A 27817-nucleotide genomic window follows, 5' to 3' on the forward strand; every position below is an offset into this window, starting at 1 on the left:
CTAACTGTAAAATGAAAGTTGATTTTGAAAAATTCAAACATTCTAAATCACCAAAGAAAGCTTGAGTCAGAGTGGATTCATAATATTTTATTGAAAGATAGAATATTACAGTAAGGATTTTCAGTTTCACTACCTGAAAATATATTTTGCCAGAGGATACTAAAACAGGATCATCACCCATCTGAAGTTAATAAGTAATGAACTTCCATCTTCTTTAAAGTAAAATTTTTAAAAGGAATTTTGATCAATTAAGTCATATTAAAATAATCATTTGCAAGCTTAGAACTGGAAGCAACCTTACAAGTATTCTAGACTTCTAAATTTTATTTTTAGGTAAATTATTTTGGGGGAGATTAAAGAAAAGTATACAATTTTAAAAACTCATTTTGCTAAGTTCTCTTTTAAATGCTTTTTTATTTAGCTAATCATACTAGTGTTCCCTAAAGTGTGTTCTGAGTGAATATGATAGATATTATTAGGGAAAAAAGGGATTCTGTAGCTAAATGAGTTTGGGAAATTATCTCAGGATTTCTCAGAGACTTCAATGTCACTGTGCTTTTTGACTGCAAAACAAGGAGGTAGTATGTGTAATTCATATGATACGTACTCTATTAGAACTCCTTTTTCCAAAAATACTCATTTTACTGGCTTATCACCTACTGTATGCCAAATTCTGCTGTTTTAAATAATCTTACCAAAGATTATTTGGTGGCAGTATGGCTCCATGTTATCTTTGTGAAAGAAGGAGTGTATTTTGATGAAGAGTAAGGTAGGTTTCTCCTATTGGCTTCAGTTTAGATGGATGAGTATTAGCTACCTTTAAAAACATATCGTTCATGGATTTCTGCAGTTGGAGTATAGCAGATATTGCAAGATGGAATGAAATGATTTAAATCCTCACCTCCCCCCACATCAGTCTTATCCAAAGGAATTCATATTAAAGTTGCCATTACTTGGTAAACTTGAGGAACAATTTTCAAATTTCTTGGTCTTAGGACCCCTTTACACTTACTAAAATGTATTGAAGTTCCATTATTTGTGTGGCTTATAATCTATTGGTATTTACCAATAGATTAGAAAGATCAGAAACTTAGCATTTAACATATTAGAGACCTATTAAATAGTACTAATAAACTAATCTCATTATAAGTTTATAATAAGATTATATTATATTATGTACTGCTGCATTCATATTATGTACATCTGCATTCAAAAAGAAACTTATAATGAGATTATATTATAATCTCATGTTAATATAAGTAACATTTTTATAATAATTATTCCCAAACAAAACAAATTTGTGAGAAGCGTGGCATTGTTTTACATTTCTGTGAATCTTTAATATCTGGTTTAATAGAGGAGACATTTTCCTATCTGTTTCTGCGTTCAGTCTGTTAAGACATCACATGTTATGTGTCCTGTGGAAACCTCCACCGTGCATTCATGAGAAAAAGTGAAAAACAACTAATATAGTATTATTCATAAGTTTTATCTGAGGGACCTCCAGGGGTTCCCAAAACATACTTTGAGAACAGCTGAACTAGATACTACTGTGGAAATTTTTTTCTAACTTGATAGCTAATTATAAAGTAATACAATAGTATTTTTTCCAATATAATTTTATTTAGATCATGAATATTGTTTATTTATTGAAAGACTAATAAAAATATTAGCATTTCATATCATGGTTTCAAATGCAGGTATAAATTAAGCAGTATTTTGAAGTTGTTCCAAAAGTGCTCAAACTTTTTATAGTGGGTAGCTTTATTTTATGATTGAAAGATATTTAAAGCAGCAGTTGGAATTTTGCCTTTCTCTCTGTAAGGTTTTTGGTAAATTATGAAATTCAGCATAGATGTTAAGTGTTCTTAAATTTTTTAATAACATAAACTATCAGTTGTTTTTAATTCTTAATTATTCTGGAGATTTGCTTTACATCAAAGATGCAAAAAAAAATATTTTATACTTGGATGCATTTTTTTTTATTGTTGCTCAAAGATTTTGAAAATTAAAATGATAAACTGAAACATACTATATTTGTCTTTTACATAATAGGTGAAGTATTACAGACACTTAGCACCTGATCACTTGCTGCAAATATGTCATCGACTAGGACCTCTTCTTGAACAAGAAATTCCTCAAAGTGTTCCTGGAGTACAAACTTTATTAGGAGCTGGAAGACAGTCTTTACTACGCACAAATAAAAGTATGAAAGTTTTCTCGTAGGATTTAGACATTATTTATCTCACTTTTGTTTTTTGTGTTCTTTGTATGCATAAAAATACATGTGTTTAATAGGCTGCAAGCATGTTGTGTGGAAAGGATCTGCTCTGGCTGCGTTGCACTGTGGAAGACCACCTGAGTCACCAGTTAACTATGGTAGCCCACCCAGCATTGGTGAGTTGTTTGAGTTCACTGGTAGTTAATAGCCTCTTGGTAAAGAGCTTTTGAAAATGAAAAGGTTTTTTAGTTACTGTGGTATTAGAGAACTTCATATTATGTACATCTGCATTCAAAAAGAAAAAAATAGATTTTTTTCCTTATTAGTAGTTTTAATAGTGAAAAAGTCATGTATAATTAGGGATTGTGCACACTGTACCTTATGTAGGCCAATTAGCTCATTGGAATTTTATTTTTACAAAAGTTCCATATTAAGGTATATATTATTAGGTCGAGTTAGTAAAATCAATATGTAATTCAGATTAGTTATAATGGTAGGAGACAAAAATAGTTGTCTTTTTAAGAGCACAGTACTTTTTTTTTTTTTTTGGCTAAAGTTTCAAAGAGGGAATACTGATGCAAGTATATCTTGAGATGCCTCCTAGGTTCATGCCTTTCACATCTGCTACTACCAGGCCCTTGCCTTACCTGGATTAATACAGCATCATCCAAACTAATCTTCTTGCTTATGGTGTCTTCTATCTCTCTCTCCCTTCCAGTATAGTGTGTAACACTGTAATAGTAACTTTATTCAGTTTTACCTTTGTTGTGTCACTCTTCTGCTCAAGATAGTATAGAGAGGTTAAGATATTTTAATAGTGTTGTACTTTCTCTAAGTGTACTCCTAATTTTCAGAGACCTTCAAAGTTCAATCATAGCTTCTTTTCCACTCTCATGTTCCTGCCTAGCCAGGAATGTTACTCGTCTTTCTTCCACCTGTTCAAATCTTACTTAATTCTTTCTTTTCTGGATACTTATTATACAGATAGTAAGTTTTATATGACTTTGGTTTGGCATTTATATATATATCTATCTTTATCTTTTTCTATCATTTTACTTTCAACTTTTTGTTTCCTTTTATTTCTTGTCTTTTAAAAATATAAAAGTGGCTTTTAAAAATACAATATGACAATCTTTGTGTTTTATCTGGAACATTTAGTCATTTACATATAATCATTGATGTACTTGGGTTTAAATCTACTATCTAACTTGCTACTTTGAAGGCAATCCCTTTTTCTCTAATTGCTTGTAAGATTTTTTCTCTTTCTGGTTTTCTGCAGTTTGAGTATGATATGTCTTGACGTTAATTTGTTAAAAATTTGTCTTGTTTAGATTCTGGAAATGTCTTTTATTGACATTGAAAAATTCTCAGTCATTATCTTTTAAAATAACCTCTGTTCCTTTCTCTCTCCTTTCCTATGGGACTTAAACACTTTATCTGCTTTGTTATCCTTCTATGTTTTACATGTTTTTGACTCTCTGATGTATTCTGAATTGTTTCCTCTGACTTACTTTTCAGAGATAACGTATGTGATCTCTGCGTGGTGGTAATCATGTATGATTTTTTTTAAAACATAAGATTGTCCTGTTTAAATAATTTCAATATATAATCTTGCTATAATGAACAACCATTAAAACAACAAAAGAATTTGAGAGACGAGGGTATATTTGTACTTAGAAAAGTATTCTAAGGTGGTATAATAGGTTTCCTGAAAGAAGGGAAAGATAAAATATTATAGGAGTTTTCCCATTTAGGAAAAGTTTATCCTGTCTTTGAAAAACTGTAGATCCATATAGTAAGGAGAACATGTTATGCTTGTTCTTTCAGTACATTGTCAGTCAGGCCTGTGGTAGGTAATGAAAATGTAAGAATGATTGATGGTAAATAACATTTGCTTTGTGAGTAATTCCTGTATGCCAGACACTGTTCTAAGCATTTTCTATTTATTTACTCTTTTAAAACCTTAAATGTTCTATAGGTAGGAACTATTATGCTTATTTTACAGCGGAGACTGAAGCATGGAAAGATTTTGGTAACTTGACCAAGTTCACACATGCAGTGAGAAGTGAAGCCAGGATTCCATCCAGACTGTTTGACTCCATTATGCTATGCTTTATTCCCAGTAAACTAAATTTATTAATAATAACACTTGGCTACTCAAGAAAATTGGTGTTAGTCATTTTTTGGAAAAGGGTACCAAATATTTATAAAATCAAATAAAATATTTTAGGCCACGTCATTGATGGTCAGATTAGTAAATACTGCTGACAAGGAGAGAGGAACATTTATCTTCCCTTATTCACAGGAGATACATTCTGAGATCCGTAGTGGATGCCGGAAACAACAGATGGTACAGAACCCTATATATACATATGGCAAAAATACCTTGGATTTTGCATCCAAGCATAGAAATGTAATTGATTCATGTAGGTAACAGAATTAATTGCCAAGCAGGTGATTGATGTACCTTTCTGAAAGACTATTTTATTTTTAGAGTTTAAGATAAATTTTTTTCTCTCTCTTCCATTGTGATTTTCAGGAAAATCTTTGCTTTATGTTAAGAAACACCTGTAATAGATTGCCCATTTTGCCTACTTTTAAAAATTGTATTTACATATATTTTTTGAAAGCACTACAGAGAAGCTAGACTGATCAAAATGACTCAACTTGCATAGTCATAGTTTAGTGTCTGTGTTTTGCTAGAGTTCACCATGGTATATATTTTGTTTTATTATCACTATAAAGTTATGAACACGATGGTGATGGGGAGAAATAATTCATCAGTCTTCTTGCCCGAATAGTTGCCTGCATAGTGGTACAATGCATTATTTCAAGCTGTTACAGTATGGTTCAGAAGATTTAAAAAAATATATATGAATGTTTGTAGTACTGACTTATTTCTTCTTTTGTTGAGTCTTTGCCATTTTCTGTCTGGCTACCTTTAAAACTTTTCTTTGCCCTTTCCTTGGTCAGTGTGGTATTACCAAGTATCAGTGGAGGTAAGAAAAAATTCTTGACATTTTGGCTTTTCTTAAGATACGTATATAGATTTAAATGTTTAATATAGATCCCAAATACTAAAATTTTGACACATTTGGGGTAGTAGTTTTTCTTTAAATAAACTTTTAATTTTGGAGTAAGAAATTATTTACTGAGAAGCTACACAGATGGTTTAAAGAGCTCCTGTATACCCCTCATGCAGTTTCCCCAAATGTTATACTTTTGCATTACCTGGTCTATTTCTCAGAACGACTAAGCTAACATTGGTGCATTACTGTTAACTAAACAGCAGACCTTATTCATATCTCACTAAATTTTCCCACTAATTACGTTTTCTTATTCCAGGATTCAGTCCAGGATACTGTACTGGACATAGGGTTTGTTAATTTTTTATTGGACTTCTTACTGTAGTTCAGAGGATAATTTTAGGTTAAGTTTGTGGCAAAATTGGATTTTCTTAGATATTTCAAACCATCTGGAAACTGTTGGACCTCTTGAATATCTCACATTCATCTCAAACTTAAAAATACCTAAAATGTAATTTTTGACACTCTGAACCTTGTTACTCCAAGCCAGAAGCCTGGAGATAATTTTGTTTTAGATTTACTGTTCATTTCTTATGTCTATTTAATATATAATACCTGTTTATTCTACTTTCTTGAATTTGTTCTCCATTATCATTGCCACAGCCACATTTCAGGCCTTGGTACTTCTTGCCTGGAGTCCTACATTATTCATTCACTCACTAAGTAAATATTGTGTATCTCTAATTATATCTGGCACCGGGCTAGGGTCTGGAGTTGCGGATAAGCAAGAACAAGGCCTCTGCTCTCCCAGAACTTAATTGCTACTTGAGCCCCTGCCCCTAGTCTATTCCTGTATCCTAGGAGTCAGATTCTAACCAGGGTTGTTTTTTTTTTTTTTTGAGACGGAGTCTCGCTCTGTCACCTAGGCTGGAGTGCAGTGGCGCGATCTCGGCTCACTGCAAGCTCCGCCTCCCGGGTTCACGCCATTCTCCTGCCTCCGCCTCTCTGAGTAGCTGGGACTACAGGCGCCCGCCACCACGCCCGGCTAATTTTTTTTTTTATATTTTTAGTAGAGACGGGGTTTCACCATGGTCTCGATCTCCTGACCTCATGATCCGCCCGCCTCGGCCTCCCAAAGTGCTGGGATTACAAGCGTGAGCCACCACGCCCGGCTAACCAGGATTTTTTAACCTTGGCACTGTTGAGACATTTTGGGCCAGATAATTCCTGGGTGTAGGCAGCTTTCCTATGCATTGTTGGATGTTTATTAGCACCCCTGGCCTCTGCTTGCTAATTGCCAGTAGCATCCCCACTACCCCCTTGTCACAATTTTAAAAGTCTCCAGACATTGCCAAATATCTCCTGGGCAAAATTATCACTGCTCTAAACTTTTTGAAGTGCACATATTACCATGTCATGCCTCCTCTTTTACCCCATTGAGAGTGACTGAATGATAGTGTCAGCCATTTTAATGTATCACACAAGACTGACCTTTTCCCACTTTTCCTGCCGTGTCCTCACCTGCACTTTGTGCTCTAGCTTAGTACAACTCTTTGGCAGTTCTTAGAATCAGCCATGTTGGTTTTCATCCTTTTGTCTCCTCACATGTTTTATTTCTCCCTGGAATGCCCCTCTGTTTTCTGTACATTGTACAAATATCTGTTTATCCTTTAAAACTCAGATGTTAAACTGGGCAGAATTAAGTGGTTTTACTTATCTCTACTATTGATTTTATCACATGGTTATGGCTATTTATTTACCTTTGTTTCCTCTACTATACTGTTAGGTCCTGGAGGACAGACATTATGTTTTATTGCTCTTTAGAGACCCAACTCTTCAGCATTAGTAAATATTAAATGAAAAGTAGTAGGTAGTTGATGAAATTGATACACTGGGATGGGACAAGTAAAGTTCAAAGGTGGGTAAGGCATTACAAAATGGAATGAAGGTTAGTAGAAAGAAGAGAAGCTTGATTCAAGAATAGCTTTGTGGTAAGAGAAGATAAAATCACCAAACCAGAAACTGATTTTTAAGAAATTAAGGTTTATGAGTAGACTGAGTTATCAGTTCATTACACTTGGAATATAAAATACCTATACAATTTGAGAAGCCACTTGAGCTTGTCTGAGTGTTTTCTTATCCTGTTTTATTATGTGCTTATAATTCCCAACTACTCTGAACCTTTTAGTCTTTGATGTAAGTTGTGAAAATTGAACTAGAACTCAGTGTCAGCAAGAGACCCAAAGTGGTCCACCTGCCTTCCAGTGCTCTAGAACCTCCTTTAATACTGTTTTCAAAAGCAAAGACAAAAGATCCCACTGATCTGTTATTATTACTAGCTTGTGATTCTTTTATTGTGGAAGAGAGATGTGAGTGTGTACTTGGCATAGCAGCATTTGCTTCCAAAGGTATTAGGGAATCTTTGGTATTGTCCTTTCTCTTACCTCTCCATACTCACATTATGCCTGTTTTCAGATATAGTTTATTCTATATTTGCTTATACTTCAGTAATAAATGTGCATGAATAAGGGGAGATAGGAAAGAAGAGACCTAAATACATTAAAGGGGTTTTTAAGGTTAAATTTGGAAGTTGGTTTAATGCATGTTTATCTTGTGAAAAAGATTGTAATACATTAAATTAAAGCAATTTTTGCTGATTGCTTTGTTTGCATTTTTCTTACATTTGACATGTTAGCAAAGTAAACTTTTTATCTCTAGGTCTTTCATTTGTCATCTTTTTTGGTGTTTTGCCTAAGTTTTTCCATATTTTTATTTTACTTGTCTGTGGAGGATTGCTATTAAGTTCTGCAGTTTTGGGTGAGGATAAGGAGTTTTGAGAATCCTGATTCTTAAACATGTTTGAGTGTAAGGAAAAAACTTTGCCTTGAAAAGTAGCTTCACTACCCAGACATCCAATTAATGCTAAGAAGCCTTTGCATTTAAAAAAAAAAAAAAGTCTTAAATCTTGTCTACATTTATAATTTTGTGATCCTCTGAGAAAACTAGTTTGATTAAAGATAGCAAACAGTCACTTAAAGCTAGATGCAAATCTTTGTAGAGAAGACTCTTCTTTCTCACCTTGTGCTATATTTTGCCGTATTTCCAATATTGTGTTTGACTTATTCTGTAGCTGGTAATTTCTTAAATTTATTCAATCAAGGTTTTTTTTTCCCCTTAGGTTCTTAAGTTTATATTTTCGTCATATATTTCTTACATAATTATTAAAATGATTTTTTATATTACAAATATGTGAGATTACATAATTTTAATATATAAGTTAACAGTTACATATAATTCAGCAAATTATAGGATATAATATATGGGTTTTTTTTCCTGTTCACTTATCTTTTTCTAATATGCTGTATTCAGTGTTTTTTCTTTCCATTTTCTTACTCAATCCATACTTTATTCCTAGTTAGATATCTACTCATCACTTATTTAAATATATTTATTTTAACCTATTGTTTCTCAGTAACCATTTTTACTTTTAGAGCTCATTTTCTTCTGTTTTTCTAGTCATAATTTTAGTCTTATAAAGATTTTATACTTCGCTTTTTTGTTTGTTTGTTTAATGATTGTTGACTCAGTTATATTCTTTTTTGTCTTGGTCTTTGTTTTTTAGTGTTTTCCCTGAATGATCTTCATATTTCTATTTGACATAGGTTTTGTTGTTTTATTAACTATTTTCTCCCTAGCCCCCTTCCCTGTCTATTTCCTCCCTTTTTTTTGCCTCTTAAAAACAGGTTAGCTGTGAGAGACTTTCAAGGTGTATTAGCATTTTTTTTTTTTTTTTTAGGGAAATAATGTTCATTATGCCAGAGTATCAAATGTATAAAATATATATTTATTTTTTTTCTTCTGCTAAAATTTCTTTTCAAATTAATGGTTGACAAAAAAAAAGGGGGCGAAACTTTGAAGAAATGAAACTCCCTTAGGTGAGTTTAAATTGTTGCTTTTGTAGCTAGCTGTGTTTTAATTTCTTCTGTAACTGATAGGATAACATTTGTTTTTAGGTTATAGATGTGATGAGGGATATCCCCTCCACTTTATATAAAACATCTGGCTAGTAATTCCAGTAGTAATTAGGAATCACTAGCCATTTTCCCTTTTAGTTTGCATCACATATTTTTCCAGAGTGATTATTGGGTTTGATTTTGTTGAATATTCATATCTGTGTAGGTGAAGCAAATTATGATATTTTCTCATAAGGTCATGACTTTTTATTTTGAATTTCTTCAGGGATCCTTTGAAGTTACATATTCAGTGTTTTCTTAGACATCTTTTGGACCTGGGAAGTCCATGATCCGATCAGGCTGAATAGATATTTTTATAAACAAAGGAATAATTTGTTCAGCTCCATAAGGAAGCCTCGGGGAAAATTGGTCTCCAACAAAAGTCTTTTAAAAAGTAAAACTATGTTCAGTTAAATTAACTTTTATGACACATGAAGATTTGATTGTTTAGGGGCAGTCCATATCAATGTTAGTATAACACACCTTTGAATTTGCAAAACATTTTGTCTCGTCTGTTTTCTATAGCAACTCTTTAAGATAACCCTACATTTTTAACTTAATTTTATTCTTTTGAGATTGAGTCTCGCTCTGTTGGCCAGGCTGAAGTGCAGTGGCGCAATCTCAGCTTATTCCAACCTCCTCCTCCCAGGTTCAAGCCATTCTCCTGCCTCAGCCTCTCAAGTAGCTGAGACTGCAGGCATGCGCCACCACACGCGGCTAATTTTTGTATTTTTGGTAGAGACGGGGTTTCACCATGTTGGCCAGGCTGGTCTCAAACTCGTGATCTCAAGTGATCCACCCACCTCAGTCTCCCAAAGTGCTGGGATTACAGGTGTGAGCCACCACACTCAGCTGATCCTACTTTATTAATGAGGAAACTGAAGCTTAGAAAAGCAGTAACCAATGACATTATATCTCTGTTTTTGTGTGTATATATATGCATGTACCTCAGATCTTATGCTTTTAACTTTATGTCACATTTATATAGCACCTTTTTGCCTTCTCTGTGAAATTCTTTATGTGTTAATGTGCCAGCTCTGTCCATTTGTTGATTTGGGAATAGCAGTTGTTTGAATTTTGCCTCAGTATTTGAACTCTAGAAACAATGAAACATGGTGTGTTCTTTTCAAGTTTTTATATAGTGCCAGATACTTATGAGATCAGGTATTTAATTCCTTGAGAAAGTGTTGATAATTTTGGTCTCAAGCTGATTAAATTTTTTCTAAAATGAAATTTTGTTTTCAGAGCCCTTTGATTTTTTTGCAAAGTTAGCTTTTGCTTTTAGTTATATCCTTTCCAATTCATTCTCATTGTGGTCAAGAGAAAACTGCAATGAATTATCCCAAAGTAAATTTTACTATGTATGTTACTCCATTCTTTTCTCCCCCAAAACTTCAACCCATTATTACTGGAATTTAGTCCAAAATACCTAACATAGCTTAGAAAGCACTCTATATAGTCCGCCCCCCTACCTTCTCAGTCTCTTCTCTTGACACGTGCCCTTTCTGTGCTCTGTGTGCAAGTCAATCTTGACTTCTTTATGTTGCTTGAATGGTATGCTCTTTCCAGCCTCAGGCTATTGCACATGCTGTTTCCTCAACCTGGAATATGCTCTGCTCCCATCAGCATTCTGTGGCTGTTCATTTTTCAGGTCTTAGTTTAAATGTCAGTTTTTCAGAGAAGTTTTCCCAGACTCCCAGATATCCACCCCTCAGCCCCAATGTGTTTAGAACCCTTTTGCTATATATTTCAAGATTTCCCTATACCTTCTATTTGATAACACTTAACATTGTTGTAAGTCCTTGTTTCATGTCTTTCTTCCCTGCTAGACTGCAATCTCCATGAGGGTAAGTACCATGTCTTTTCTTTTTCCCGTTTATATCCTCTAGCCCATATTTGGCTCATGTAGGTGCTCTATAAATGTTTGTTGACTCAAAATTGAGTGATTAAAATGTTTGACATTAAAAAAACCCACCTAACTTAAAAAATGTTTATTTAAAAGAAAAATAAATTGTTATTAAAACAACTGTAAACATTTTAAAATATTTAAAACTGAAAACATTATGTCATTGTGTGTTTTCTACTTGAAGTAGAATCAGACTGGTTTCCAGGAAATAAAATAGGAGGAAGATTAAATACTATTCCTAATAATTATCATATCTACCCTTTTTATTAGTGCTCTTTATGTACTTGGTTCATGAAATTTTTTGCTTCTTGGAATCATCTTTTCATTTCCTGTATTTTATTTCAGTTTAGTATTTGGGTTTTCCTTTTCAGACATTATTCGTCTTTATGGTATCTGCTAAATTTTAAAAACATAGTATGTTTCAAACAGGAGGTGCAACTAAACACCAAAATTGAATATCTAGAGATCTGGGAAGTAGCTGCTGTGCATACTGATTATTTTAGTTATAGTATTAAAGCGAAGAGAGAAGCTCTCATGGGTGCTATGTTGCTCAGGTGACTATTTCCCCTTACTCTTCTATTCCCAATACCTGCCCTCCTTTTTTTGTAGACAAAAAGGTGACTACAGGATTATCTTTTTATATTGCAACCCAGTTCTTTGTACTTTAACTGAAATTGGGACTGTCATTCATTATAGTTACTATTAGGGTGATTTATTTGTCCTGTTTCTATGTTGGTTGGTTGCTACTTGCTGGTACAGTATGATGTAGAGACCAGATGGTACTGTAGAAGTAAACCAACCTGTGTTGAATAATTTCCTAGATTAACTCTGGCCCTCAAATTAGGAGTATTTGGTTGTCATTACTTCCTTGATACCCGTATTAGTAACAGGTCTTTCCATGGTGGCTCTATAGTGAATTAAACATTCCTTCTTATACGATTCCCTCCTAAATAAAATTGAACCTGAACTATCTTTGACATGTTTCTCTTTTAGTTTAAAAATTCAATGGGAAAGATTACACAAACAAAACTTACAAAGTTGATGGCCTGCTTTGTAGTATTATCTTACAGCTTTCAAATCAAAACTGATGTGAATTATTTCTTTATAGCATATCATTTTTTCAGTCCATTTTCAAATACAAAATTGTCATTCTCTGTAGCATAATATACATTCATACACTGTAATATGCTTAGGCATTAGTGTTTCTTTTTTATGATTAAATAAATTTAAATTCCTTGCATCTTTATCTCTAGGTTTATTTTTGTCAGTCTTTGAATTTAAGCTAATCTCTTCAGATATTTTAGAGTTTTCATACTGCTTTTTTGAATTCCTTGAGGTAGATTGAGTTATAAAAAATTAGAATGAACATATGCTCAATAGAGAAAGTTTAGAAAACAGAACAGCTCAAAAATTAATCAGTCTCACTTCTTATCTGCTATACATACTTTGGCATGTTTTCTTTCAGTCTTTCTTTTCTAATATTGATCTACATAGGCAGCATATAATAGTTAAGGGTACAGTCTTTGGCACCAGACTGCCTGAGTTCAAACCTCTGGTAAATTACATTTTATCCTTTGGTTTCCTTACTGGTAAGGAATATCTGCTTATTGGGAGTAATGGAAGTACCCACCTCAAAGGATTAGTGAGGATTAAATGAGAATATATGTAAAATACTTAGAATAGTGCCTGGAATGTAGTAAAACACTCAGTAAATACTAGCTGTTATTCTCTAAACTTGCTACACATCGTAAGAGTGTTCTGTAGCCTTTTTCCTCTCCTCGTTGTGTATTTGTATTGTGACATTTATACTCACATTATTAATTGCAGCAGATAAGACTTTTTTTTTTTTTAATCATCAGATTCTTGAAGTCCTAGTAAAAACCTCTCATAACTCTAAACCATGGTTGCTTTCCTCTTCCTTTATAGCCATTTTCTCAAGGGTTTGATGCCTGGCTTTAGCATAACTTCTGTTAGAAAATTATGATTAGCAATTTCTTTTTTATTCTCATATTTCCTTTTCATTAAAACACTTCTGTGGATCTCTAAAATGAATAACATTTCAAGTAATTTTATGCCTTATTAAATACTTTATGCCACACAGTACATTTATCTGATAGAAATTCTGAAATCACCAACACCATATATATAGACAACTATTTGGACTTGTAATAAACTAATAACTTGGAAGGTCGTTTTTATAGACATTGCTCTCTGATGTCTAGTCATGAATATAGCATTATTTTCTTGGAAAATCTAATTATCATCTAAAATTGGAGATGGCATGTATGAGGGGTAAATCAGTTTGGAATTTGTTTTCATGTACTCTTAAGTTTTTATCAACATTTTTATAGTTCACTCAAGTTTAGTGTCATAGAGTTCCAAACTCTTGTTTTACAGTGATAGTTATTAATCGTGTTTGTAGAAAGCCAAAGCCTTTATTAATACAGATTTTGGAGATTAAAATGAAACCTGGTACTGATTATTTAGAAGTTACTCCCTTTTATATTTTAATTTAGGAATCATTTCTGTAGTCGTTAATTAGAAATTATAATTACTTTTGCATTTTATTTACAGAAAACCTGGGAGCTTTCCTTCTAAGTGTTTTCTTTAATTAGAATCACAGAATAAAACTAGTCAAGACCAGTCATGGTGGCTCACACCTGTAATCCCAGCACTTCGGGAAGTTAAGGCAGGCAGATCACTTGAGGCTGGGAGTTCGAGACCAGCCTGACCAACATGGTGAAACCCTGTCTCTACTAAAAATACAAAAAAAATTAGGCATGGTGGTGCACACCTGTAATCCCAGCTACTCAGGAGGCTGAGGCATGAGAATCGCTTGAACCCAGGAGGTGGAGGCTGCAGAGATTGTGCCAGTATACGCCAGCCTGTACGACAGAGTGAGACTCTGTCTCAAAAAAAAAGTAAAACTAGTCAAAAGAGGATAAAAAATGAATTAAGTAAAATTATTGAAAACCTTCTCGTAAAATACCGATGCTTCTTGTCTGAGTACCCCCAATTCTGCATCAGAAGAGGCCCAAATTTTACTGAGATACCTTCCGAGTTATTCTTGTGCCTCCTCACTTAGTTCTTCTACTGTAAAAAATTGGTTCTCCAGGTTTTACAATCTACAGCTACATGCTTTTCCTTGCATTTCATTAGGCTACCAGCAGGGCTCTGCTTTCATGAGTTGGCAGAAATTGTAAGCACTGTTTTTGTGGTCCTCCATTTCTGTTTAAGAGGGAACAGCTTTCCTACACTGGAGTAGGTATTATATAGCATATTATATTGTTATTAACAGTTAGAAAACAATAATAACAAAAAACACTAACCTTTGTATTTTCTTAATTCATAGTCATTTTCATTTTTTTCCAAGTCATCTTTTTTAACCATGGTTAATTTTGATCTTGGGTAATTTATTGCAGCTTTATCATATGTGCTTGTTCATTTTACATAGATCTTCGCAAAAGGAGAAAAAAGTCTAAACATTTTGTAGGGAGGTAATGGTATTTCTGCTATACTACTTATTTGCAGGGATTTTTTTTTATCATGTATTTTTCTAGTGCCCTCAAAAATGTATTTACTAACGTTATTGCAGATACTCTTTTATGGCAGCTACCTTTTTCTTTCTTTGTGAACTTGGTTCAAATGATGTAGTGAGAGAAAATGAGGTAACTTTATTATGTTTATCTTTTTAAAAAATCATCTGCATTGAAAACTTGGGCCCAACAACAGGAAGAAAGCACCACGTTCTAGATAGAAAGATGTCAGTTTGGTAGTAAAGTTAAATTTACATTTCCAACAAAAATTTTGTAACTTTCTGTTTATTTTCAAAACTAACAAATAATCAAGATACAACATTGTTAAGTGGACTTACAAGAGGAATACCCAAATATTAAAACATCATTGATTGTAAGATTAAAATTTTGGTATTGGCATATAAATAGACTGTCGGTCATGTCAGTGGCCCAGCACAGAAAAAAAGAAAAAAAATATATATACATGTATATATATATATATATATATATATAACCATATATACGATAATGTAATCAGAATTTAATAGGAAAGAATTATTTAGTAAATGGAAAGGCTGGAACAAATATTCAGTTACTTGAGGAAGAAAAAATAATCTTTAGAGACCTCATAATGAGTATTATAATTGTGGATAGATTAAAGAGTTAAGTGAGAAATCTAAACCACAAAAAAGTAAAAGAAAATGTAAGTAGATGTTTATTGTACTGTTGGGCCGAGTAGGAGGACTTCATAATAAAGCAGTAGAAGATATTAATAGAACTATGTAAAATTTGTGAAACTGTGGAGTGTCAAAGAACAGCATAATATGAAAGCCAGTTATATTGTGGTAAACGGAAATGTTTCTCTAATAATGTAACTGGAGAAATTAAAGTTTAGAAAGAGTAACTTGCTTAAAGTCTCCATAGTGACAAATTTGAACACAGGTCTGTCAGACTTAAAACCTCTTATTTCATTAAGGAATACAACATAGCTGTTAAAATGTTGTTTATGAGGTAAACCTTTGCAAAATTTTAAAAGTGATTGCTATAGACAATAGAATTATGAGTTTTTCTTCTTTCATTTATGTTCTTTTCTAAATTGAATATGCATTAGTATTATGATTGGATAAGTAAATCAATTCTTGAAAAATAACTAGATGTGAAGTAAGAAGTGACTTGTGGGGGAATTTGACTTATCCTAGCACCTAAAGAAGTAATGGATGAGAACCCAAGGGCCGAATATGTGCATAGTTACATCTAATGTTTAAGAAGTTGTGGGCCTTTTGTTAATCTCTACTAATTGGTTTTGTAGACTTGAGCACATATACTTTATTTCAAAGACGGTTCTGAATGATTTGCTACAAATGACACTTTTCAGTATTTTGCTCCTTTTTTACTTCAGACTTTATTCAAATGGATAACAGTGATTTCTGGAATTTTTATTTCATTTATGCTCTATTTTCAGAAAATTAGGTGAATACGTTCCCCCCTTATTTCCCAATTAAATTCATTTAGCAGGGCAGTTAAAATGAAGCACTATTTAGAGATATTTTGAATCTTGTAATCTGTGAGATAAATCTTCCTTTTTTTTTTTTTTTTTTTTTTAATTCTTAAACCTAATTTGTTGTTGTTGTTTGAGACGGAGTCTTACTCTGTTCCCCAGGCTGGAGTGCAGTGGCATGATCTCAACTCATGGCAACCTCTGTCTCCCGGGTTCAAGCTGTTCTCCTGCCTCAGCCTCCCACGTAGCTGGGATTACAGGCGCCTACTGCCACACCAGCTAATTTTTGTATTGTTAGTAGAGATGGGGTTTCACCATGTTGGCCAGGCTGGTCTCGAACTCCTGACTTCAAGTAATCTGCCCACCTCAGCCTCCCAAAGTGCTGGGATTACAGGTGTGAGTCACTGTACCCACTAAACCTAATTATTTTTATTAATATGTAATTTATTTGTTAATTCACCAACCTGTGTCGGCTCTTAGGCTAATCAGAGAATAAAATAAAATCCTGCCCGTGTGAAGTTTGTTATGTTGTAGTAGGAGGAGGCAGGAAATAAGCAATGAATATAATAAATAATTAAAATGTCTGGTAATAAGTGATAGATGAAGAGCAAATATAAAGCTGTATAAAAGGGGATCAGGAGTTATGGGTGATGGCAGGGGCTGTGTTGCTATTTTCAGTGGGCTGGTTAGGTTAGGCTTTATTCAGAAGGTAACAGACATCTGAGAAAAGACTTGAAAAGGGATAAGGGAATTAGCCATATGTGGAAAAAGACTTTATGAAGAAGGAACAGCCAGTGCAAAGACCCTAAGTTTGGAGCATGCCTGGTGTGTTGGAAGAACAGGAGATTGGAGTGGCTGGAGCAGGTCAAGGCGAGAAGTAGCAGGTAAGGTCAGAGATAATGGGAGATAAGTTTCTGCAGGGCCGTCTTAGGCTGATGTATCAGGAAGTTGGTGTTTATTCAGAATGAAATGAAGAGCATTGCAGTTTTGAAGAGAGGAGCAATGTTGTAGTGCAACCAGTTAGGATGCTTTTGAAATCTTCCTAGAAGAGGTTGCATTTGAACTGATCCTAGAGGATAAAAAAGAATTTGCCAAGTGAAAAAAGAATAGAGATTTGCTTTGGTAAGCTTTATTTAAGAATAGTTTCTATTGCTATACTTATGAAAATAAATGTGCTTTTAAATGAAAGTCCTATATGCTTCTTGATTTAAGGTTAAATTATAATGTCATATAAAGAATTTATCCTTTTGTGTCCCCTTATCTGTTTAACCATGCTCATTTTAAAAATTGATGTTCTAGTTTAATAAAATTTAAGGACTTCCAATAATCCAAGAGACGTTTCCTTTTTACTCAAATTAATTGGTGTCTTATTAATTTCTTTAGAAGTGAATGATTGCCATTGCCATTCTGCCATAAAACTATAAATTCAGTTGAACCATCTTGTATATCTTATTATTAAGGAAGATTTATTTATATACTTTTTTAATTTAAAAGGGTGTATACTCAGGTTTGAGAAATATAAGAGAATTTTTGTCTTTAAGGTACTTAAGATCTGATAGGAGAGATAGACATTTTCCAAATGGTATTATAAAAGAAAATGGGAGTTCATCGAATGTGAGTCCTAGCTCATCCTTCTATCTTTATAAAAATTATCTACCTATTTGATATGGTCAAGCCTTCCTCAAATTCAACCTCTTCAGTTGTACAACTACTGAACTATACTTATATTTTCTCTTCTAAATCCTATAGTTAGAAAGTTTGAACTACCACCTTATTACCTGGGAATCTACGTATGTTCTTTCTGTATGTCTTACCTTTTAGTGCTGTTACACAAGTTTGTAAATGTTTGAGACCAGGACTCTGCTAAGTACCTTTTCCTTCAGAATATAGTCATAGCATAGATAGCCAATAGTTAATTGGTAGCTAAGCATTACAAAGGGTAGTGTGGAATATAGTTTTAGCTATAAATGTTTCACCTAATGTGATTCTGGAAAATGTTGCTTGAAAATATGACTGTAAAGTAACTTTGAAAAGGTTATTCTTTTTTTTTCAATTGGCTTCCAAAATGAAAATAGATTTAATCCCAGTTTAGTTCAAAGAATCAGTAAAACCTGTGTTTAAGAAGTAGTAACATTCTTTTTTAAGAGAAGTAGTTTTTGCTTATAAAAGACTTTATCATCTCCGATTTTTAGATGGTCTTTATAACAAATTTATCTTAAAAATTCTGACCTATATACTAATGCTTAATCATCATTGAGAAATGGGTCTTGATATATTATTTCCAACAATGACATTTTCACACTTGAACACTGTTAGTTTCCTAAAATTCGACATTTTGGAAATTTTGGATAGAGGGAATTAAAGTACATCTTGGTAATACTATCAGTGTTCATGTGGCATGTCATCTCTTACTTTCTTACAACAGACAGCTGAGTCTGAGATGTGAGTGATCCTTGGTGTTTGGATAAGATGATTTTAGTTCTCATTTGGCAGGAAAATTGATGTCTGTGGTTTTTGTGTGATTCTTGCATTAAATAAGTTTGGAGCCAAAGCATCGGAGGATGTCTTTTACCAGGCCATTCCTGGGCATGAAGAAAATGTATCTGGGGGCTAAGCTATGATTGAAACTTATTGAGTCTCTGTTAAATTGTTATATAACCAACTTAAGCCTAAATATGCTAATTCACAACTGTCAAACCTTGTCTTAGAAATTCCCAAGTGTTGGGGTAGATTGTTGCATAGAACTTACATGCTAACAGCAAGAGAAATAGTGTATCAGAATATAAGATTGTTGCTGTGATGAAAGAACATAAACATAGTGTAATTATTCTTTGAAATATTATTGCTTAGGAACCTGTAAAGGCTATATATCTCCTCACCAGGCCCAAATATTTTTTGGGGGTTTGGGGTGGGGGCAGCGGGGGTGTGGAGTGGCTGGAAATATAGTGTGAGCCAGACATTTATTGGATGTGAATAATATAATCAATACTGAGATTCTTCATAATACAACCAATGTATTTATTTTTATCAACTTTAGGGCATAATTACTGGGCTCTGTACCTTGGTTAAGTAGTATTTTATATATATATTTAGTTTTCTTTAGGGCTAAATTCAAGCGAGAAACCCTAGTGCTAATTACCCAATGTAGATGGCAGTCACTGTTAGAAAAAAAAAAAAAAAAAGCCTGTATTAGAAGATCATCTGTAGGTTAATAATGTGCCTGCAGATCAGTCAACATATATTTATTGAGCACCTTCTTTGTCCATAAGTTACTGGTATAGAAAATAAGTACAGTAGTAATTTAGATGGAAGAGGACATTTTCAGCTGGAGTCAATGTATCAAGCTTTGGGACAGAAGATAAACTTCAGTCAGATCTTGAATGATGATTAGAATGAATGAGTTGAAAGGGAGAACTAAGGGAGAGCTAATAGATTCCAGAGAAGGAATCATTATACAGGTGTTTGGCAAGATTCCCAGTTTAATTATTATTTTTTAATAATGCAAATGACATATTCCTTTGTCTTCACTTGTTATAAAGATGTTTTTAAATGTCATTCTGCATGTCAGATTTCGAGTGTTCAAGTGTTACTGGTTTGTGAAAAGTACACCGGGTTCCAGTTTTAAGTGCCTTTGTAAGAAAAACTATTTCATAGACAGCTTTTAAGGAAATAACATATAAATGCTTTAGGGTATTAAAGAGCACTAGCCAGAGAGTAAATAAATCCGAGCTTTAATCCTAGCTTCATGCCTTACTTTGTGATTTTTGGACAGGTCATTTAGCTTACAAATTAAGTTATAAAGTGAGAATGATAGTGCCTGACTTATTTCAGGTGAAACAATGTTTTTATTCATTACTTTAAAGACTTTTAGCGAGAAGCCATATATATCAGAAAGCATCTTTATTTTTACCTCCACATGACAAATTGGAATATGTGAATTCTTAAAAGGTGATTATTTAAGAAAATTAATTTCCAGATTACATTTATTTTCCTTTTTCTTGGTAGCGGATACTCTGTTTTCAAGGAAGCTGAATGGGAAATACAGACTTGAGCGACTTGTTCCAACTGCAGTGTATCAGCACATGAAAATGCATAAACGAATTCTTGGACACTTGTCATCTGTGTACTGTGTAACTTTTGATCGAACTGGCAGACGGATATTTACTGTAAGTAATTGTTAAAGTATTATTTATATTCATATATGTAATTGAGGAAATATTGCTTATAGATGAACTTGAAGTAAAACCTTGGTTTTTTTCTTTTAATAGGAAACCGGAAATTCAGGGTGGTTTCACTTACTCTAACAGAAGAGTTTAGTTAAATTTGGACTTTATCCAAATTCAGAAAGTTTCTAAATGACATGTTGCAGCACACTCACAGTTATTATATGGTTGTACATCATGAATAAGTATGGTTCTCAACATTTATCAAATACAGTTTGACATCTTGCAAAATGTCATAAAATAATTTTAATTTTAAACTAAGGACATTTCCTAAGTATGTTGAGAGATTATTAAATGTGCCTTTTTATAATTGTATGAGATTATTGAATATACCTTTTTATATTATCTGTAGAAAATCACTTGCTTGTCTATGAGAAATTTCCCTTAAAATAGTGATTTTAAAAAAGCTAAAAAATTCTGAGCATATCTAATACTCTTATTACCTGTTATTCTTAACCGTTCATTCTTCAAAATATCTGACGTTTTGTTTAAAGAGCCTCTTTGGGTTTATTTATTTGTTATTGTTTCTTGTAACCTGTTGAATGGAGAAAAGCAAAGCTTTTGAGCTTTAAGTGAGAAAATTACTTTGGGAAATACTTTATTTCAGGTGCCTTAACATCTCTACGTTCATTAAGTGTAATACTACACTATTATGATGATATTTATTATTAAACACTACCCTGTGGGCTGAAGGTATGCATTCATTCACAAGGTTTTTAATTTCTTTTGAAATAAGAAAATTTGAAATGGAAGTTAAATGGAAATTTTCCTGTCTTTGAAGAGAGCAGCTGTGAATTTTACGTAGTTATGACAATTATAGATTCCTCTTTTTAGTAAATTTGCTTGTAAACTGAGACCTATTTATACCTACTACTTCTCCTCTATCCATACACCCAGTCATCTGTAAAACAGCTAAATAGCAGGATGTAGGAATGCATTTTTGTACTTTTCTTTTCCCTTGGCTCTAATCTACCTCAGGCATTTGCACATCACTTCTTATATCAGTATTTTCCCTTTTTACCTTCTCTTGTATCAAGTATTATTTTCAGAGTGGAAAATAGGCATCTCTATATTTGCTGAAGTGCCTGACATACCTACAATAGTAATTTGCTCTCAAATAGTAATTGAAAATTAATTTAGCCATTCAAGTTTAATATGGTTATATTCAAATTCACCTCTCAAAAACTTAAAGTAAATTTGGTTTTTCTAATGTTTGAAAGAATTCTTTCAAAAACAGTAATAAATTAAAATAATGAAAAAGGAGCATTATATTGTGTTTGTATTACATTTTGGTTAGTATAAAGTTATGCCATTGTAAAGAACCTTGTAGGAATTCTTTCTTTAAAAATGATAGGGATTGTAAGCATTTGTTTATCATATTTTACGAAGCATTTTACATGTTTTGATATTAATTAGACATATAATCTCCTGGAATTTTTTTAGGGAGAATGCAGTGAAATAGTGTGCTTTTTGCTATCTCATGAGTCCGGTAGGTACAGACTTGGAAGAGCTTTTTGAACCAGGGTTCAGCATGCTGCTGCCTGCGTGTCAAACCCAGTTTGTCACTTGTTCTTATAAATGCAATTTTATTGAAACACAGGCATGTTCAGTTGTTTATATATTGTCTATGGTTGCCTGTGCACTACAACAGCAGAGTTGAGTAGTTTTGACTGAGAACATATGGCCTGCAAAGCCTAAAATATTTATCCGGCTCTGTACAGAAAAAAATTGCTATCCTTTTCTAGACATTTGATTCTTTCTTTGAAGGGCATGTGATTTAGAGAACAGGAATAATATGCGAAGAGGAAGCTGTTTTTTGGTTATTTCTTTAGTTGAAAGCACATCAATTAAGGGAAGAAAAGTAGCACTGTACTATTTTATATGGTCTTACCAAAAGTCTAAAGGTGTTTATTTTTTAAGAATGTGATAGAATTTGTTAATTATGCTAAATTCAGTCTCATTTGTAATTTTTTACTGGTGGTTTGCAGTTACAGATTTCAGAATGTTACCTTATAATAAGAAATATGAAGATATGAGGGCACTGTTTTTTAAAAAAATTCTTGTATTTTTATTATTTTCACTTCAAGTGGTGGTAGGGTACACATATGTTCACTGTTCATATTACTTGTTAATAGAGTGGGCGCTGAGTGTTTTTTGCATTTCGCTAGGCACAGACTAGACACTAACTAGTCCTTTGGAAATCAGTTTTGAAAATAGATAGAATCAGCCTTTAAGATAGTAGATCATGATTGACCAGTGAAACACTCCTGTGAGAGAACATACTGTTATTATTTTTGGAGATAACAATTTGGTAATGGACCAACCAGTATTTCCTTTTTATATAATTGGTATTTTAAGACCTTGCAGATTTATTTCTAAGATATTTGTGTATATATATTTGAAAGCTTTTTCCAAGGGATTAATTCTCTTGGGTCCTTTCTGAACAGGCACAGCTGGAGGCATACAGTACTGTGGTTAAAAGCATCAGCTTTGAAATCAGAGGGCTTTTAGTCACAGCTTTACCACTTCTACTAGTGAAACTTTGACAGATTACCTCATCTCTTTAATCTCCAGTTTTCTCATCTCCTAAAGAGAGAGGGGAGTAGATGATAATACTACCAACCACATAGGATTTTTGTGGGATTACATGAAATAATGCATAGAATTAGTACTGAACAAAATAGTAAGCAGTCATTAGGGTTTTCCTGCTGCTACTTACAGATTTAAGTAAATTTTATCTTTTATTTTTTATCCAAATAAAATCTTATTTATAAATGGTATACAAGAATTAAAAAGGAAATCATTGTAATTGATAATGAAATTCTGTATTAGGAAAATGTATCATTATTTTGTACAACAGTATTTTAAGAATGGGTGCTTTCCCAGTTATTTTAATGAGAAAAACCCAAGGAGGGAAATAGCATAATTGCCAAGTCAGATTTTGTTCCCTAATTCTCTTTTAGCCTTTTAATGTTTTTTACTTGGTTTTAAAATCATTTCCTTAAGTGACATTTAACGGAGAAAAGCAGAGTTAATGAATTTTCACAACTAAGGCACTCAAAAGTACATGGAACACCATATAAAAAGCAGAGTTCCCCCCTTTTCAGAAACATAAAATGTCTCTCTGATTCTAATTAATATGGTATAATAAAGAAAATGAGTTTATGCATTCCTTTAATGAACTTCAGAGTTTTATGAACCAGCCACTGTTTTAAGCAGTTGGGATATAGAATTGAAAGTAGTATTTGTTCTTGGAGAGTTCACAGATGGTAAACAAACAATATTGTTATAATGTGATAAAACCTTGACAAGGTATACGAGATACTGAGATACCATAGGAGATAGATACCTAATCCAACCTTGTGGTAGGAGATGGTAAGGGAAATTTACTAGAGAAGTAACAGCTTGATAATTTAGGAGTTGAATTGGATATTGCAGACTTAGGGAAAGGCATTTACAGACTTTGGGAGAATGTAACATGCAATTGTGTATTAATGGATATGGCATAGAATAAATCTGGCTCATCATAAAGAACTAGAGATATTGGTGTGGTACAAAATCAAGATACTTTTGTGACCTGCTAATTAGTGGGTTTCTTTTCTGAAGGCTGTGGAGAGCTAATGATTGATTTGGTTAGAAGAGTGAGTAGAATTTTTCTTTTCATTGAATCCTTTGGCATTATTGTAGAAGATGGATTCAGACTAACTCTATATACATAGACATTGGCAAAAAGTTTCTGGCAGTGATCTACAAAAGAAATCAGGGATTAAACAGTCACAGTGGGATGGAACTGACAGATTAAAAATAGGATTTGTAAGACTCGAGAGACTGATTTGTATGTAGGGAGTGAGATGGAAGAGTATAGGATGACATATTTTTAACTTCTGTGATTTAGAAAGTCCTGTCATTTACTGTGGTAGGAATTTAAGGGGAAAAGTTTGTGAAGGTGAAACATGCTGACTTTGAGATACCTATGTGGAAAGTCAAATAGAAATTCCCAGTAGGCAGTGGGAACTCAGAGATTTAGGTTAGAATATTTAGTTTAGGAATCATTCAGCTTGGAAAGTGGAATACATTATCTTGTATATATCTAATGTAAGAAGGCTGAAACTTCAGCTTTTAAAGCAGACAAAAGAAGAGTCAATAATTGAGACCGAGAAGCTGCCTGAGAGGCTAGGGAAAAAAAAAGAAGTATGGTGTCTTAGAAGCCAGGAGATGAGAATTTCATGAAAGGCAGAAACCTAAAGTAAGATTATTACTGAAAAATATCCTTTGGGTTTGTCAAGGTAATTGTTGACTGCTATGGTCTGAATGTTTCTGTCCCCTCAAAATTAGTATGTTGAAACCTAATTCCTAATGTGGTAGTATTAAGAGGTGAGGGCTTTAGGAGATGAGGCCTCAAGAATGGAGCCCTTGTGAATGGGATTAGTGCCCTTACAAAAGAGGCTCAAGGGAGCCATGTGAAGACACAGCTAGAAGGCACTATCTTTGATGCACAAAGAGAGCCTTTACCAGACACCACATCTACTGGCACTTTGGCCTTGGCCTTCCCAGCCTCCAGAACTGTGAGTAATAACTTTCTGTTTACAAATTAACAAGTGTCTAAGGTATTTTGTTATAGCAGCTCCAACAGACTAAGACCAAAAAATGTTCTGTTTTAGCATTGGGGATAGGAATGAAATTGCAGTGCACTGAAGAGGGAATGGGAATTGAAAAACTGAATACACTTAATATAAACTAAACTTTCAAAAACTTGACAATTAAAAGATACTTTAGTCTGTATTCTGAATGTGGAGTACTGCCACTTAACTTTGTGCTTCTAATACATTGTATTTTCCTATTACATTGCAATGACAGATGTCTGTTTTCCTATTAAGTTGTGAGCTTTGTCTTTGCCTTTGTTATTGTTATTTTTTTAGATCTGTAGTGCCTTGCAGAGTATCTGATGTATACAGGAGGCATACCACAGATGATGAATGAATCAAGCAATTTGAGATATAAAAATGACTAATGTCCATTCTTGCAGAAAACTTAGCATTTGTTAGGGGAAATATATATAAATATCTGTAAGATAAGTTCCTCTCTGCTACTGTACTTCAATTACACTGATCTCTTGTACTTCAGACTTGGAAAGCCCATTTGTGGCTTAAAGTCTTTGTATTAGGACTTTGCCTGGGATCCCCTTCTCCAAAGTATTCATGTGGCTGATTGTTACTATTTTTTTAAATTAGCAGATAGAGGCCAGTAGAAGATCTTAGTTTGAAGATCTTGCAATATATCCCCCAAAGATACTAATCAATTACAGAGCAAACATTGCAAATTTACAGGGGAAAAACCTTGAAAATACTAATGTAACCATGTTAACTTCACTAGCTCTGGGATGTGTTGACATTGTGTTCTCAGAAGTGATGCACTGAGAAAAACACAGCTCCTTGTTTGTGGGATTCCTGTAAAAGATAATATGACCTGGATCTGGTCAGGAAGAAACATTGACAGACCTAGGTTTTGGGTCATCCTGCAGATTGTAAGGCCTGTATTCTTTATAACCTGCTGAGGACATGAAAGAGAAAGCCTGAGAAAGTATTCCAAATTGAAGGAGCCTGATGAGACATGCCAATTAAATATAATATATATGGTTTGTGGGCCAAAAAGGAAAAGAGAACATTGTTGACAAAACAGTTGACAAAATTTGAATAGGGCCTGTAGATTTGGATGTTATCAGTATTGTTATTGGTAGTGTTACTGGTATTGATTTCCCAACTTACATAGGGAAATATCCTTGTTTTAGAAAAATAAACACTGCGATATTTAGAGGTAATGGGGTATGAAGTCAGCAGCCTTGCTTTTTTTTTTTTTTTTTTTTTTTTTTTTTTGAGATAGGAGTCTTGCTCTGTCGCCTAGGCTGGAGTGCAGTGGCGCCATCTCGACTCACTTGCAAGCTCCACCTCCCAGGTTCATGCCATTCTCCTGCCTCAGCCTCCCGAGTAGCTGGGATTACAGGTGCCCACCACCACACCCGGCTAATTTTTTGTATTTTTAGTAGAGACAGGGTTTCACCACCTTAGCCAGGATGGTCTTGATATCCTGACCTCATGATCCACCTGCCTCGGCCTCCCAAAGTGCTGGGATTACTGGCATGAGCCACCGCGCCTGGCCCAGCCTTGCTTTTAAATGGTTCAGAAAAAAGATTAAGGTAATGGAGTTATGCGTTTATGTTATATGGAGAGAGAGGGAGGGAAGAAAGGTGGTAATGGAGATACGGGAAACATTTGTACTGTTCTTGAAACTTTTGCATGTTTGAAATTCAAAATTATTTTAAGTGCATAGGAGGTTGTGTAGAAGCAATAGTGAGCATTTAGCATGTCTGATAATAATGGAAAAGAGGCAGAGTATGGTAATTTAGAGGACAATAAATTGTAGGAAAACTGGATTGAGAGGAAGAAACTACTAAGATAGCAAATTTGAAGATATGAGAGGAGATTATTGATATGTACTGATTTTTAAGGAGGTGGGATGTATACAGTAGCAGTGTGGACTTTTTAGAAAGGTAATTATTAGGTCCACAATTAACAGTTTCTACTTTTCAATATGAAATGTTCTATCTGGCGAGAGTCTTGTTTATGAAATGGGACTGGATTCTAGAAATTAGTGATAAAGCTTGGCAATAGAAGAGTATTGAATAGAGACAGGAAAAATGATTGCTGATTATGCTTAGCCTACCCAGTAAATAGAAGATTCATGAATTCGTAGTGTTGTGTAATTAGTATGCTTATATTCCTTACCGTAATGTTTCTTGGCATCCTGGTAGCAGTATCAGAGCAAGTGATGGTTAGATTGACACCGGGTTGGTCATTGGTGGTATAGATGAATAAGGGTCAAGAATGAAATCAGACATGTGTTGAAATGTTTGACCCTGAGGTTTAGGCTGATTTGTAAGGGAAATGAAACACAGGTCTGATAGATTGGTGAGAAAGAAAATAAATTACCTAGAAAAAAATTGAACCAAATTTAAATTGTACGCAATTTTTAGTTTTGCTAGAAAAACAGGTTACTTTTTAGCTTGAATAGGAAAATGAAATTGTAGTAAATATGACAATATAGACATTTTTGGCATTTATTTTTACTGCTTATTCTAATGGCAATAAGAGATGAGATCTCTGACTGAAAAGCTGTAAAGTAGCCTCAAGAGAAATTAAAATTCTCCTTGTTGACTCTGCCAGATAGCAGTAGGTTTTCAAGGAATGTCAAATTCTCTAAGATATTTTTAGTTAAAAAATCACATAATTTCTTCTATTTTCACGTCAAAGTAGTAATCTTTGTATAATTGATGCCTGTCTTTTAGGTACACAGGTCAATATTTTAATTTTAAGGTTTCTCAGGTTATCTGAACAGAAGTAAACTGTTTCCCAATGTAT

The 27817-nt window shown here is 33.6% G+C and overlaps 1 protein-coding gene across 1 annotated transcript in view; it reads left to right on the plus strand.

The window, feature by feature from the left end:
* The window catches only part of PHIP (pleckstrin homology domain interacting protein), a 139295-nt gene that overhangs the window by 16017 nt on the left and 95461 nt on the right, over positions 1-27817 (plus strand). Inside the window, exons 5-7 of the mRNA XM_030799018.1 lie at positions 2056-2206; positions 2299-2397; positions 20185-20345. Of these exons, the coding sequence (XP_030654878.1) occupies positions 2056-2206; positions 2299-2397; positions 20185-20345 (411 nt within the window). The remainder of the gene's footprint in view (positions 1-2055; positions 2207-2298; positions 2398-20184; positions 20346-27817) is intronic.

This window comes from Nomascus leucogenys, chromosome 18 (genome assembly GCF_006542625.1).
Source record: "Nomascus leucogenys isolate Asia chromosome 18, Asia_NLE_v1, whole genome shotgun sequence".
NCBI classification, from domain to species: Eukaryota; Metazoa; Chordata; class Mammalia; order Primates; family Hylobatidae; genus Nomascus; species Nomascus leucogenys.